At 42.6% G+C, this 15,494-nt stretch overlaps 2 protein-coding genes across 5 annotated transcripts in view; one reads left to right on the top strand and one right to left on the bottom strand.

The window, feature by feature from the left end:
* VTI1A (vesicle transport through interaction with t-SNAREs 1A) overlaps positions 1–3,553 on the bottom strand; it is a 234,652-nt gene extending 231,099 nt beyond the window's left edge. Inside the window, exons 1-2 of one of the 4 annotated variants that reach the window (XM_081863101.1) lie at positions 3,259–3,553; positions 968–1,026 (exon numbers count right to left, since the gene is read on the bottom strand). In XM_081863101.1, the coding sequence (XP_081719227.1) occupies positions 968–1,026; positions 3,259–3,352 (153 nt within the window). In that variant the 5' untranslated portion in view covers positions 3,353–3,553. The remainder of the gene's footprint in view (positions 1–967; positions 1,027–3,258) is intronic. The other 3 variants (XM_081863099.1, XM_081863102.1, XM_081863100.1) reach the window with 3 other exon arrangements.
* A 338-nt stretch (positions 3,554–3,891) lies between these two features.
* On the top strand, positions 3,892–14,290 carry ZDHHC6 (zDHHC palmitoyltransferase 6). The gene is made up of 11 exons (XM_081863092.1): positions 3,892–4,037; positions 6,587–7,065; positions 8,044–8,135; positions 8,315–8,474; positions 9,159–9,320; positions 10,306–10,359; positions 11,447–11,614; positions 11,899–11,940; positions 12,368–12,513; positions 12,599–12,639; positions 13,246–14,290. The coding sequence occupies exons 2-11, from the start codon at positions 6,799–6,801 to the stop codon at positions 13,347–13,349; spliced, it is 1,236 nt and encodes a 411-aa protein (XP_081719218.1). The 5' UTR covers positions 3,892–4,037; positions 6,587–6,798; the 3' UTR covers positions 13,350–14,290.
* The last annotated feature ends 1,204 nt before the right edge of the window (positions 14,291–15,494 follow it).

Raw genomic sequence — 15,494 nt, forward strand, 5'->3', positions numbered from 1 at the left:
CATGCTTTTACATAGCTACTGAGTTTTGATGTAAAGTCAGTGACACACAGATTTCCAGTTAGATCTGTGTGCTCCAAAGTCTATGTCAGGAAGCAGATTTGACTAGGGAGAGATCTGTGAGCCAGTAGTTCATTGTCAACTGTAATACGCTCAAAACATGCACAGTTCACACAAAAAGAGCATTCACAGCCGATCACCTACCCATCATTGCTTTCTTCCTACAATTATCTCTTAACCACTCCTCATTCTAGCCAAGCTATGACGAGATCCAGACAAGTTGCTTGTTCTAGCACAGCCTGCACAATGTTAAACACCTTCCCTGGGTTTTTTGTCACCCTCTGGAGGAATTTTTAAGGTTTGTAGTCCTTTCCCACATTTGTGGGACAATCTAGGCTTACCCAAACCCCTCAAAATTAAGAACAGGATAATGGGGAAATCCTGTATCATTATGCCTATATTGTTCCTCTTCTCCCTAGATACAAAGTTCTGCTGTATAGTCAGTGCTAGTTTTCCAGCACTAGTTTTCCAGCACATGCAACCAGCCAATCGTGCTGTACTGCTCACCTGTATGACTCAGTGTGTGAACTGCTGAGAAAGTAGTTGCACTGTTGCCATCAAACTCAACAAAGAGTTCGAGTTCACTCCCATCTCTCAGCATGAGATTAACTCTTTGCCAAAACTATATTCCAACTTTTTTAGGATCTTTTCATTTTCTTGTTGCCTCTTCCAGTAAGCTTCTTGGATATTTTGCCTCCTCTCAAGTCTTCTGCAGCTACTTCTGTTGTCTTTCGTTTGCTTGCCCATACCTTGACATTTGGAACGTTCCATGAGCTACTCCCCACCTCTAATAAAAGATGGACATTATCTGAGAAATAGGCAATGAATATCCAAAGCAAGGACCTCTACACACCACTGTACCCTGCTCCCACTCTCATATGGCAGCACTTCTGCAGAACTGAGAACTTACCAACTCTCTTGATTCTTCCAGCTGCTTCTCCACATTTGAAACCATTTGCTTCTTTTCATCTGAAAGCAAAGGAGGGGAGCACAAGTGAAAACAGTTCTGTTAATGTGAGCTTCTATACTCATTTCATCTTCCTCTGTCATTTGGAGAGCAACAGACTCTTGCAGCTTAACTCGTGTGAAAGGTGGGTGTCTCTTTTGGGTACGTTTGTGGTACTCAAGTTTTTGTTTGTGTGTGCCTGGAGAAAGGTGTGGTGTTTATTTTCTGGGACTCTGTACTATTATTAACCATGGATTTTGAGTTAATGATCATATCTTTGGAGTATTTTGTAAGGCGAGAGTCTGGCCCTACTACACAACTGTGGGGTTTTTTTAAGCCTTTAATCCACACACACAAATTCTTGTGCTTTCCAGATGTTTTGGATTACAACTCCAATCAGTTCCAACACAGCCAATATGCAGGGCAGATGCAATTTGTAATCAAACAAGTAGGGAGAGTGATGTTGCACTCAGGTCTTGCTTGCAGTCTTCTCATAGGCATATGGTTGGCCACTGGGGGAATGGGATTTTGGACTAGATCAGCCTTTGGGCTGATCCAGCAGGCATGGTGGAGGTTGGGAAAGTCTACTTTAATCCAACATTGTTTATTTTCATTCAGCAGTGTTGTGGTACATTTTGAAGTACATGAGTTCATCATAGTAGTCCCAAGGAGAGTCCAAATATATTGACCCATTATTATATGCATACCAAAGAGCAGTAGTACATAGCATAATACCTAATTTGATACAACCAGCCAGACTGCAATCCTGGGCATAGCGTCCTGGGATAAACCTGGTTGAAGCAACAGCCTTTTTGCTTTATTTATTTTTTTCAAATTATTTTTATTAATTTTCCAAATTATTACAAATCAAATCAAACCAAATTAAATTTAGTTTTTTTTGCTTTATTTTTTAAAATTTATTTATTTATTATTATTATTATTTCACACAATGTTAGCAATGCAAATGGCAATATCTCTCTGCAAGATTGTCTGCATTTCTAATTAAAATCTAATGGTTGCATTTCAGCTGGCTGAAGATCTTTTGTCAAAGCTCTGGTTAAGTCTTTGCAGTCAGAAGTCAGCACCACTAAGTTCACTGGAGCTTACTCCCAGGAGACCATGTATAGGATTCCAATCATGCTGAGCCTAATAAATTGCATGACTTTTCCCATGCTAATGTGTCACAATCAAACCTAAAAGCTGCTCTGGCAGAGGATGCCATGCCATCACATCACCTCTGGAAAAAGTCCCTGAGCTGCAGTTCCAATGCTCCCTTATCCACTACACCACTATTCTCATCTCATTATTCACATGTCCCTCCCACATCACAACTTGTCTTCAGCTATTTGGGATTAATTCTTTGGTCTTTCACATCTATCAAGTAGCACAGGCTGACCTAGATAGGATGGCTGCTGACAGTGGCTTGTGCTGGCGCAAGAACGCTGGCCTCCACTTGGCACTAGCCACCCTATCCAGGTAGGCACTTGTTTGAATAGGCTCTGGGGCTGCAATTCTTTGCATACTTACTTGGAAGTCAGAAGGCCTTACTTCAAAACAGGTGTACATAGGGCATTATACGGTTTTCTGTAATGGTGCGTTCAACTAGCAACAACCGGACTGGCTACAGATCTGAGAAAGAACTTGATTTTAAGGACCGTACACTGACGAAAAGCAGCAAAATGGATCAATAACTAGGACCAGGGCCGGATTTAGGTTTGATGAGGCCCTAGCTACTGAAGGTAATGGGGCCCTTTATATGTCCAGCTGTCCTTGGTCAACAACAAATGGTCACTGTTTTTTGTGTTGAGTGGTAATTTATGGACCTGATAGATATCTAAAGCCATCTGCACATAACAAAATATGTATTTTATCAAAGTAATTGTTGAACTGAAATACAATTAAGAAGAAGTATATTAATAGTGAAATTTTTTGAGGAGGGCCAAGAGAGTAGGGCCCTAAGCTATAGCTTGTTTAGCTTATACAGTACGTAAATCCGGCACTGATAGGACTCAACAGAAAGAGAGTGGGGCAGCTTGTCCGGACTCTGGAGTAGCCCACCCACCCAGCCTCAGGGAGATGGGAGCTATTCTGCTGAGTCCTGCTTGCGGGCTTCTCGTAGACAGACATGGAGGAAACAGGCTGCTGGACTCAAAGGGGCCACCGGCCTGATCCCACGGGACTCTTCTTTTGGCCGGAGGAGAGACCAAGAGGTGCCGCAGCCGGGAGGCAAACCCTCCTCAGCCGCCACCGCTCACCTCCGAGCAACTTGGGCACCTTCCCGATGCGGTTCGTGATCTCCGCGGTGAGAACCGAGAAGTCCTGCTCGTAGCCCTCGAAGTCGGAGGACATCGTGGCAGCGGGGAAGTCTGGGCGGAGGGGGAAAAGCCCAAGCGAAACGGCCCTTGGAGGAACAGAGGCGAGTTGACGGGACCCTCGTCCTCCTCGTCGTCCTCCTTCTTCTCCGCCACCGCCGGCAGCCGAGGAAACCAAACTCGCCTCAGCCGCTGCTCCTGTCAGCGCTAGACTTCCGGGTTGCGCTCCATCAACAACATTCCCCCGCGGAGCCGCCGGCCGCGAGGCAAGGTTCCGCTGGACCGCCCGACCGCCTCCGCCCGTTTCCAACCTCTCCTTGGCAAGGCAAGCTGCTCGGCTTCTAAAATCAGACGCCTCTTAAATCAGGCGGCGGGCTGAACCGGACTCGCAAGTTAGTCCGAGCATGGGCAGAGAGCTCAACTTGCTCGCTCCCCGCCACAGAACGGCGGCCCCCTCGGATCCCGTTGATCCCGACGGCACGGAAAATGTGCGCTGCTTGTATTTGAGGGACGTCTTTCCGAGCGCACCTGCCAGGTTGGTGAGGGCGCGACGGAGTGAGGGCGGAACCGGAGGGTTATCCGTCCGGGTCCTACCAAGGTGCCCCGGGGAAGTGGCCGCGCGGAGCAAGCGAGCGGAGGTGGCGCGCGGGGCATGGCTGGCGGGCGCCGTCTCGGGAGGACGCGGCGGAGCCTCGGGCTGGAGTGACCCTCGCCCTGCGCGGGTAAGGCGCGCGGGTAAGGCGCCCCGGGCGGGAAGGGCGGCCGCGGAGCCACCCGACCCTCCTCGTTCTCTTCTGCCAAGGAATCCCAGAGGAATCCCTTTCAGCCTCTGGGCAGAGCGGGAGGGCGGGACGGAGGAGCGGCTGCGTCGCGACCTGCCTTCGCCCCCCCCCCCCGCTCTCCTGGCTCCCTTTCGACCCCTTCCTCCTCTCCTGCTTTGGCCATGAGGTTTCCGCCTCTTTGTTTCTGGGTCTTCGATTGCTGCCAGGCAGGCAGGCAGGCAGGCAGGCAGGCAGGCACCCAACAGGTGGCGCTTTTCCTCCGCAAGAGGATGCGATGCCGTTTCACCTGTGGAACTGCTGCCTGTTGCGCAGCCGCTAAGAGACCGAAATGCCTAGAGCCCCTAGTGAGCATTTAATTATTATCCGGTTATTTGGGTTCTATTAAAGAGTTCTCATGGAGAGACCAACGCCATGGCAACAAGTCCTGGGGGGGGGGGGGGAAGCCTCTGGCGGCTGAAAGAAACCATCCAGTGGCCTTCTTAAGCAGAATTTCCTTTTTTAATTACTTGCAGAAAGTTTTATGTTTGTGCTCCTCCCATCAAATTGTTTGATCTGAAGGCCGCCCTGTTTAGGGAAGTTTTCAATGTTTGATGTTTTATCAATCAATCAATCCTTTATTGCATTAGCATACAGCCATAGCAGGATAATAATAATAAAAATAAAATAATAAAAAAGGTAATAAAAGAATTAAGACAGGACCAGGTCTAGGACACACTACCCCGTCAGAGTAGCCCTGAGTTTCAAGGCCTGCACTATAAAGATTGCCACCCCACGTGTAACTTGGGGATTTGCGTCCACAATTGATGTTTTATTGTGTTTTTAATATTCGGTTGGGAGCCGCCCAGAGTCGCTGGGGAGGCCCGGCCAGATGGGTGAGGTCTAAGTAATAAATTCTCCTCCTTCTCTCCAGCATTTTGCAGGTTTCTTTCCTTCGCTGTGCAGTTCAGTGCTAGTAAGCTAGAATAGTAAGCTAGAATTTGTCACATTTCCCTTTATTTTGTGTTCCAGGCCCTTGGCCTGAAACTAAGTAGCTTCTCCTTTAGTGTTTTCGTACCGCCAAGTGGAACGGTGAAATAGACTCTTGGAAGCCAAAAATTCTGCAGGCTTCTAAGGATGGATTCGATACTTGTACGAAATGACCAAGGCAAAGTAGATAGTCCTGAGGCCAAGTGGAATGTGGGAGCAGACATAGTAGCAGCAAGTTATGGTGACATTTCCCACAACAAGGTCCACAATACGTATTTCCCAAATTTCTCATAGCTGTTAATATGTTGTTATGGAAAAACTGTAAGAACTACCTGCTCTGGGCAAACCTCACCCTCTCTGTTCTGGAAGCTCCACCTAAAGTTGAGTAACTCCCTGAAGTAGATTATGTGATTCAGATGTAACTGATGTAGAGTTGTGATAGTTTCTTGGTCTCTTCTGTTAACTGACTGGAAGTCGGCAATATCCTGTAACAAAATACAACAATATATTTGCCAGTAGGCAATTGGGGCTTAAAAGAAGTTTAACTTTCACAATTTGTGTGCAGAGGCCACAAATAAATAAATCACTCTGTTAAGCAGTTTGGTTGTTTATTATATAACTTGTGCAAAAGAAATAGTGTGTGTTCCATACATTGATTATATTTAATGAAAGGCTGAATGTTGCCTCTGCTATTTCACTCTCATCTGTTATAATGCAAAATCACTTTAAATGTACAGGTGCCTGATGGACACCTTATTCTTTCATTGTACATTACCAAGAGGGAAACATAACTAGCTGAATGGACTGGAAGAAGTGGCTGAAATCCAAATAGCTGCTTAAGCACCTTCAAGGGGTGTGTGCTACCAAGTCTCCTTTTCTTTGAAAAGCTGAACTCACGGTCACATCACAAACTGCCAGAGTCTCAAAATCCCTTTGAAGAAAGATAGCCCCATTGGACACATGATTCTAGTCTCACGTTTCTTGGAATCCTTGCCAAGAAATACTGAGGATACAGCAAGATGAGTTCCTTATGCTTTCAAGAACAGGCTAAGATGAGTAACTCAAAAACAGGAAGATGGTTCTGTCTGCTTAGTGAAATAATTGTGCCTCATTTCCTTAAATAAATAGCTGTTCTTGTGTTTACCGGATGGGTCAGAATAGACAGGAGGGCTATTGTCTGGTTTGGTTTGCCCCCCCCCCCAACCAAAAGAAGTATCATAGTTTGTGACTGTTCTTATTCCATAGATGAATCAGATTTCATGTTAAATTGTGCTTTTTCACAATCTGAGAGCTGGGCAATAAGCAGAAGAGGGAATGAAGGGCACAAGGACGAAGTCTGAAGGACACATGGCTCATTTTCGAGCCAATAAACTGTGGGTTATTGGTCTGACATTGTTATGTCTGAACTGGGCCTGTGTGAGAAGCAGCGCTACATTTGCCAAGCTGTTTTTGTTTCTAATCCAAATAATTTATCTTGGAAAGTATTGTTATTACTATTGTTTACTTTTTCTCCCTCCGTTTAGGTGTGTGGTAGAGGCAGCCTTTCCTTCAGACACTCATGCTGAAGAACTTCTACACCTGATGAGTCTACCAGATACTACAAATGGCTTAATTCCAGCTACTTTGCAATTGCTATTTGGACATGTAACCATTGCTATAGAGATGAAAACTTATGACAAGTGGAAACATATACCTGAAAGGAACCACCTGAAATAGGAATTCACATTGCTGCAAAATGGGAATGCTTTGTTCAGTTATCAGGTTTGAAAATCTCCATGAACTGAAAAGACTGTGCCACTGGGGCCCCATCATAGCTCTCAGTGTAATAGCAATATGTTCTGCCATGGCTATGATCGATGCTGTTCTGTGGTACTGGCCTTTGGATACAACAGGAGGAAGTATCAATTTCATCATGCTCATCAATTGGACTGTTATGATTCTCTACAATTACTTCAATGCCATGTTTATTGGGCCTGGATACGTTCCCTTTGGATGGAAACCAGTAAGCAAATGAGATATATTTTTTTAACCCATCACTTTTTTCTTTTTCTTTTTTGGTGATCACAGCTTCCTTCCCAAACCAACCAGATCCTAGCCTAGAACAGGATCTCTGGACCTAGTTTTATGATCTGTAGAATCAGGTCAAGATGGGAGCTGAATTTTCGCAGAGCACAATAGGAAATTCACCGATAACTCAGTCACCATCTTGAGCAATGTTTGTTGAGTATGAAATCAGCACCAAATATGTGAAGTCAAATTCAGTGATCACCTGGTGGCCTCTGGTGAGTAAAAATTGCCTCCAGGTGACAAGGTGTACAGACTGTGCATTAGCTGCCAGTCAGATTACTCTCTTCTAACGGGAACTTTCAAAATTTTCTTTCCTTGGAACAAGATGGTTTAGAAACACGTTCCATTTCTGGTGGCTTCCTTGTAAATAAGTCCTGTTGACCAAAGCGGTACATACTGCCTAATTTTAATGTGTATTTACTTACTAGGACTGCAAAGGAAGGGAGATGTTGGGAAAAACAACAACAGGACAAATGCCTAGGACAGAGACGGAAACCTTTGGCTCTCCAGATCCTACAGGACTACAGTACCCATCATTCACCCGCCATTGGTCATGCTGCCCAGGACTGGTGGGAGATGGAGTCAAGCAACATCTGTAGGGCCACAGGCTTCCCACTGCTCGCCTAGGAATTTCAGTTTTATCTTCTGTAAATTTCTGGCGCCCCATAGCACAAGTGGAAATGTTAATACTTCTGGGGAATGGTGCTTAATTATGCAAATGAATATAATATACTGAATTTTCCTGCAAAGTTGGTAGTGCAGGGGCATTTTATGGGTGAAGGTTGAGATTGCCATCTCATGACTGCTCAACCCAGTTAGAGAGGAAGCTACACCCAGACAGAATAGCAAAAGAAAGTACAGACTGTATGTTAGAGACTTGCTCCTTATTTGCCTTCTTTTTTCTGTTTTTGAGGAAAACTCTCAGGACTGCGTGTATCTACAGTACTGTAAAATATGCCAGTCTTACAAGGCTCCCCGCTCTCATCACTGCCGAAAGTGTAACAGGTACAACTGCTTATGTTTGTATATTGTTCAAGTGCTCGGTTAATAATCATATAATACCCAGATCTGCTAAAAATGGGGTTGGAAGTGGCCACTAATTAAGCTTTAGCAATTGGGAGTAGGAAGGACTGGCTGGTGGTGTGTTTGTTGAACAGGACTATTAAACTTGGATTGCTTCTTAGGTGTGTGATGAAGATGGACCATCACTGTCCCTGGATCAATAACTGCTGTGGGTTTCAGAATCATGCCTCCTTCACTCTCTTTCTTCTGCTAGCCCCTCTTGGATGTATCCATGCTGCTTTCATTTTTGTCATGACCATGTACACTCAGCTTTATAACAGGGTAAGAAAAACATCTACAGAATTGAGTTAATTAATGTCTGGAAATATAGGTGCTCCATCTCTCTTTAACCCTACCGTGTTTTACATCTGCAGATATAACAGGTGTCATTTGTCGTGTGATCAAATGCATGCCATCCTGGCACCGATACTGCTGCTGTCTCTTCGTAAACATGTGACCTTTGCTTTGTCCCATGTCTAGACTGTGTCCTCTTTATTATTTTTTTCTGACCACAAGTTGGCTTTTCTGCTTATCTGCAAAGAATCTCACAGGCACAGCTTAATACTGAGAATGTTTTAAAGCAACTAAGAAATTAAGCTTGAGTAGAAAAGGAGAGCAAACCAAAGCAATATTAATAAGAGAGAGACTTTGTAATGTAATCAATGCATTCAAAAGTTCTTTCCGAGTTTGGGAGATCAGATTCCCCCAGTGGTACTTAGCACAAAATAGTGTGTATGCCATCTGTGCAAGCTTGGGTTATCTTTTTTAAAGTGGGGACCCGCACCAAATATGTTCTTCAGGCAAGACGTAATTTCTGAGATGCTCAACTTGCTTAGGCGTGTAGTAAAATTTCTCAATGAGTTTTGAGGCACTGTCAAAATACTGTCATGCAGAGGAAAGATTCCTGCTGTTTGCTTCTTCAGTCAGCAGTTTGCCTGAATTGCTCTTCTTGGTTTCCTTTCATAGGTATCCTTTGGCTGGAGTTCTGTCAAGATTGATATGAGTGCCGCCAGAAGAGACCCCCGCCCAATCATCCCATTTGGGTTGTCTGCATTTGCTGCATCTTTATTTGCTTTGGGGCTGGCACTGGGAACAACTATAGCTGTTGGTATGTTGTTTGTTATCCAGGTGAGTCTGATGGTTTTTCTTACAAAATGGCTAAAATCTCTGAGATTTTGGTAGGACACCAACCCATGATGTGGGGAGGGGGGGAGACCTGATTCTTTAAGCCTTGTTATATTGCAAATCATTGTGTCTTCTGGGTCATCTTTTGGTGCTGAGATGAGCTCCTTTGAAGGCGCACCATCATTGCCAATCAGCTGATCAAGGCGGACAGCACTCGTTCAGCTTGCTCGCTGTCAGCACTCATAGGCTTCATCAGTGCACTTGGGAATTCCGGAGGGACAGCTAAGTAGTGCAGCCCATCCCAGTCACATCATTACAATCCCCACAAGTGTTGGGCAGGTCAGAGTGGTTTGGGGAAAACAGTCACATCCCTGATTCAGACCCCTCCTGGGCCTAGTTAGACCCACGTGATAGAGGTTCCCCACCATGGCTATAGAGGTGAACAATTCAGAGAGTAGTCTTAACTGGTTGACCTTTTAGAAAGTTGCTTTTTATTTATGACTATTCTGTTAATGAAACATTTCATCCTTAAGATCAAGCAGGGGTGGAAGACTCAACTTGTGGTTCCACCATGATTTACTTGGTAGGCGCCACATCTGGAATAATCTCACCTGAGTTGTTTGCCTATCTCCCTTATTGATGGCTTTCAGATGTCACCTGACAATATTTTTATTTGCACAGGTTTTTGTAATCTGATAACAGAATGTTTACTCCTCAGAAGCAATGTAGGTATGGCAAATCACTATAGTCCAAATACCTACATATATGGCAATGTTACATTATACATACTGTTATATTCCTTGTGTTATTTTGATGTACATCGCTCTGAGCTTCTTTGAAGAAAGAGCGATCTAGAGATATCCCGCACAAATGAAGGGATATAATTCATAAAAATGTTTCTCTGTAGGGTCGTGAATGCAGACCCTGTTAAGTGATTTTGGTTTGATACACTTCTGTGGATAAATCTCTCTCTCCTTTTCTTTTTCAGTTGAAAGTCATTTTAAGAAACAAAACTTCAATAGAATCATGGATTGAAGAAAAGGTAGGATTTCGTTCTGATGCATTTTAAAAATATATTTTGCATTAGAGCTGCTCGGTCAGCTGAGAAACACCCCCCCCCTTTTACATTGAATGGAGGGAAGCCTTTGCAGATGCTTCCCTCCATAAAGATCCATAAAGACAAGGCTACTTCTTCCATTGAATTGATGAGTGTTTCCCACACTTAAGCAATACTGTATATGTGTTGTGTATCCAGACAATAAAGTGAGCAGCAGCTCCAGAAACTGGAAATAGTCTTTTAATACTCACTGTGACTGTATCACTAGAGGTCAGTATAATATAAAGAATTTACTGCTTACTTGTATTAGATAATATTTGTTCAAGATGTACAAATGTGAAACATTTGTAGTTTACAAAAGCAACTCAAGTTAGTAAAACCAAAGTTAGTGTGATACTGACAGTTTTGAAATGGAAATTTTCTTATTATTATGTCTTTTAAAAATGCACATTTTTGATACTTCACATAAAATTCCACAGCCATCTCTGGACGAAAGTTGATTCATTTAATCTCTACATCATTATATAAAGAACCTCAACCTATAATAATAATCTATTTTTGGTCTTAAAAATACAAAGTCTTAAAAAGCTTATTTGCCTAGATACTTATATATCATAGCTCCTTACCTCTGGTTCTTAAATCCGCCAGACTATTACCTTAGGACCCTGCAAATTGTAGTGATGCTTCTGACTCCTCATAGGTTCATTTTGCCCGAGTACAGGAGTATCAAACCACATGTTACTGGTCTATAATTTACATCATCCCAGACTACTGGCATGATATTTGAGGCTGTAAGAGTTCACAATATGTGGAAGGCTATCCATGTCCTGGGATGTAATTTTGAGTACTGGGTTTCTCTTTTTTTCCTCCACCTGACAAGTACACTGGGTGCTAGCTCCTTTGAATTCTATTTCTGGTCACTGTCCATTTCATTTGGAGTTGCGCATGATTTCTTCTGAGGCAAAAGAGCCACCATTCACTCTCCCCTGCTTCTTATGTATTAAAGTACATACAATCCCTAGACTGTGCCTACAACTAGCTTTAGGATTTTATTGTCACATTGTACTTGCAGGCCAAAGACCGCATCCAATATTACCAAACAAGAGAGACCTTTATTTTTCCGTATGACCTGGGAAGCAAGTGGAACAATTTCAAGCAAGTGTTCACATGGTCTGGAAACCCAGAGGGCGATGGCTTGGAGTGGCTCACAAAGGAAGGCTGCCATCAGTACAGTTTGACTGTAAGCCGCTATTCTTCACCTCCCCCCACCATGAGATTAACTTAATTATAGTGAAAGCTGAGAAATTGTACTCCTATCTATCTGTCTATTTCCCCAAAGACACTCAAAGCAGATAACAGTAATAACAACAGAAAAATAGAAAATGTAATCCCTAAAGAAAACCCCACATGCCTCAGTATACATTCAGAGCAGGAAGTTAACAATATCCAACTCATTTAATGATTCCAGCAAAGATACCACAGAACTGGGCCAGTCTTAATTCTCCTATACGTTTTCTTTTGCAGATAGAGCAACTGAAACAAAAAGCAGACAAGCGAGTGAGAAGTGTAAGTATGTCTGCACTGCTGGTGTTTTAGCATATTGCACTGAAATCTGCCTGGGCTGAATTAATTTATTAATATAATTTATTTTTAAAAATGTAAGATAATAGGATTTTGAAGTTAATTTTAGGGGGAAGCATTTCTGCTAGGCATGTGATAGTCTCATTACAGAATAAAGCATAAGTGTATAGTGTATAGCAGGGGTAACTAACTCATAGATGTACCAGACCCCCAAAAGTTTTTTGTGGCCCCCAAGTCTCCCACAATTAATCTTTTTTTTAGTTGACTACTCCTGTGGGTCCCTGGTAGGAACACCACCAGTTGAAAACAGAAGTCTGAGCTCATGTCTCATTTTCAGCATGGATAAGGCACTTTGTAGTCAGCAAGTAGCATCAAGAAATGCATTTTTAACAGAATCTGACAAAACCTTCAGGTGCGGTACCAAGCAATAGAAGACTACAGTGGTGCCTGTTGCCCTCTTACAAAAGGCTTGAGGACGTTCATCACGACTCCATGCACTGAAGAACCAAGAATTTCCCTTCGCAAAGGGGATCAGATTTTAGCCACCAGAGGCTTGAAGTTAGTACTTATTTTGTTATTCAAAGTTCCATTGAAAGATAATCCTGGGGTGAACAGTTTTACCAATTTATTTATTATCTTTCAGACACTGGATGTATGGAGACAAAATTGACTCGGCAACTGATGGTAATTTTGCATTTGTGTGCATTACACTTTTAAAACTACAGTGTTTCATTTCAATCTTACAATTGAATCCAAAACTGATTTCCCAAATTCATTACTTTTCAATGCTTCCAAACACAAAAGGTGTGAAACAGAACCAGGCCCCTGTTCGGAGAAATAGGTGTGGGGGATCTGATACAATTAAAAATTAAACATTTATCTAAACATGAGGCTTTCATGTTCTTGAGTTCTAAGGGCAAGGCCTTCCGAAGATAACCTAAGAGTAGCTTGCAGACAGCATGCAAAACCTGCAGAAAAGGAGAATCAGATTGACACAGCATCTACTAGTGACCCAAACAAGAGCAATGTGCTCACCATCCGTCTGCTGACACTTACCATATCTAGGCTAGATTTCAGCAGAATATTAACTGCTTGTCCATAAACTGACAAGTGTGTTATTTTGGTTAGAGATTGCTGGACCTCTGTGATTTAGAGAACAGCCAACATCACCTGGAGAGTACCCCATTTGGCTCCCCCTGTTCTGCAATGATTTGGGGAGGTAGGGAAGTAAAGATGTCTGGGAAATGCTATGTTTTATGGCTAATTTCTGCTGTTTTCTCTCACTGCTAGATGGCAACAGAATCAGAGGCTGGTTTCCAAGGAGGTGCGTAGAGAAATGCCTGTATGATTCTGAAACAGATCAGCCATTGGACAAGGAGAAGAAAACAAGATAACCCTTTCCCTGCCTTGCTCTTGGAAACGGAAAGGTTCCTTTTGGACCACTGTCCTTTTACTTGAAATGTTCAGTACATTGTTCAGTTCATAAATCTATAGCAAAGTGTTTTCGTATGTGTGAGTGCTCACAAGGATGGCTCCCCTAGTGCCATAATCTTAAGTAATTTTTGCCATTTATAAAATGGAGAAAGCCATTCCATTAATGCCTTTTGATATTAAAACTTTGCAGGACAGAACATTTGACCTGTTTGTATTTAATTTTAGTACTGCTCACTTAAAAGTATCTTGTTTTATATTACATTCCATTGGCCTTTCACCCCCACCTTGGAAGCTGGGAAAAACATTTGGTTTAGTGAACGTCAATGCTGGTAAAAGATTTGATACCTAGGATTGTTTTAAATTTTGAAATCATGTGCATTCCCCCCCCCCCCCAGAATCACACACACATGTATTATGTATGTATTATTCTTCTTCTATGGTGCATAGTGGCAGGTGAGCTTACTGCTAAATTGCTGGAGAATTTTTGCAGTAAATTTTTGTAGTAAAGAGAAAGTTGTATATTTGTCGTGAGCCTAAAGACACAATACCACATAGCATGTGTAGTACCTTCATTAAGTTATTCCTGTTTGCACTGATGGCTGAATGACGTGAAAATTGACTTTAATAGGTTGTATGTTGATGAGAATTAACTAACAATGGGTCATTTGTTCATCTATGTTAAAGCAGGTAGTCTTAACTCAGGACCTCCTTTTCTTCTCTTTCCTATGCCAAATCCTCTGGTTGTCTGAACTTCTTTCTCATAGGCCACGGGTGTTAATTTTTTCCATGAAATTTGTTAGCTGCCCCTCAGCATAGGACAGGTTACAGTTAAAATACAGTAATCAAAGCAATAAAATGCATGGAGAAACAGCAACGCCAATAAAAGCCAACTGAACAACAATGACAGCCATTTTTATAAGATGTTGTAATGTTTGGACAACTAAACTATTCTCTAGTGTCGAAAAGACAAAGTTTATACTAGTGGCGCTTCTCGGGGGGGGGGCATTCTAAGCACAGGGTGCAACAACTGAAAAGGCTCTCAGTGCCCCTTCTAACACCAGATAGTGGGAGAAACAGGAGGACCTCCAGTGAAGGTTGTAAAGTCCCATCAGATTCACATGGGTGTATCTACACACATAATCAAAAACATTCTGAAAAACCTTTAAAAAAAGTTTTTAAAAAATACATTGAATTTTCCATAAGGTTCACCATCTCCATCTAGTGTCACATTGTGTATTGCACTTAAAACACACTTAAAACTTTTTCTTTGCAGCCATGGTAGAAGGTGGTCCTGCAAGCAGCCAAATTCTGAGAGCCAAAGACAACACCCAGCACTTTTCTGTAATATTCACATTCCGGAATATTAGCCTTGTTTCGCCATCCAGGCTTCATCAGTAGAACAGGTTCCTATGTAATATATTACAGGATAGTGGATCTTACGGCATAGTAGTGGTTGCAGTCATGCTATAAGATCCACTACTGATGAAGCCTAGGATGGCGAAACAAGGCTAATATTCCGGAAAGCCTTGTCTTAGACTCTGTGAAAGGATTCTGTGGAACTGTGAGAACCCTTCATGTGGATTATTGAACTCTTCGAACCAACAGGTGGAATAGATACTTTTACATGTATGGACCTTATGCATGAACTGTCTAGAGAATGAACTTATCCACTGGATCTTCTGCTTTTTTCGTTGAACCTTATGAGACTTCCGTTGAAATCTACAATTCGATACAATGAATAATATACCTTATTTATTCAAAAGGTTGGATTTTATGGCAACCCCCCTGCAAATTAAATATCCTACCCAGATCACCCACTAACTAATATTACCCAACCAAAAACTGAGACACCTGAATAGCAGATTTCTCATTGCCCATTTCTCATTTCATACTTGTAGAATTTCTAGATGCTGCTGGACTAAATTTGGTGGACATCAGTTCAGGTTCTGAAAGCCCTGCTTAGTCATGTAGTCTAAGCATGTAGAATCATGATAGCTGCTAGTTGTACAGGTGTAGACACTAGTTTTCTCAGTTTTGTTTTGGTCTTCAGGTTAAATGAGCGATTTAATGCAACAACCACCTATCACATATTTAGAAACCAGGAT

Source organism: Podarcis erhardii (genome assembly GCF_964252035.2).
Source record: "Podarcis erhardii genome assembly, chromosome: 5".
NCBI classification, from domain to species: Eukaryota; Metazoa; Chordata; class Lepidosauria; order Squamata; family Lacertidae; genus Podarcis; species Podarcis erhardii.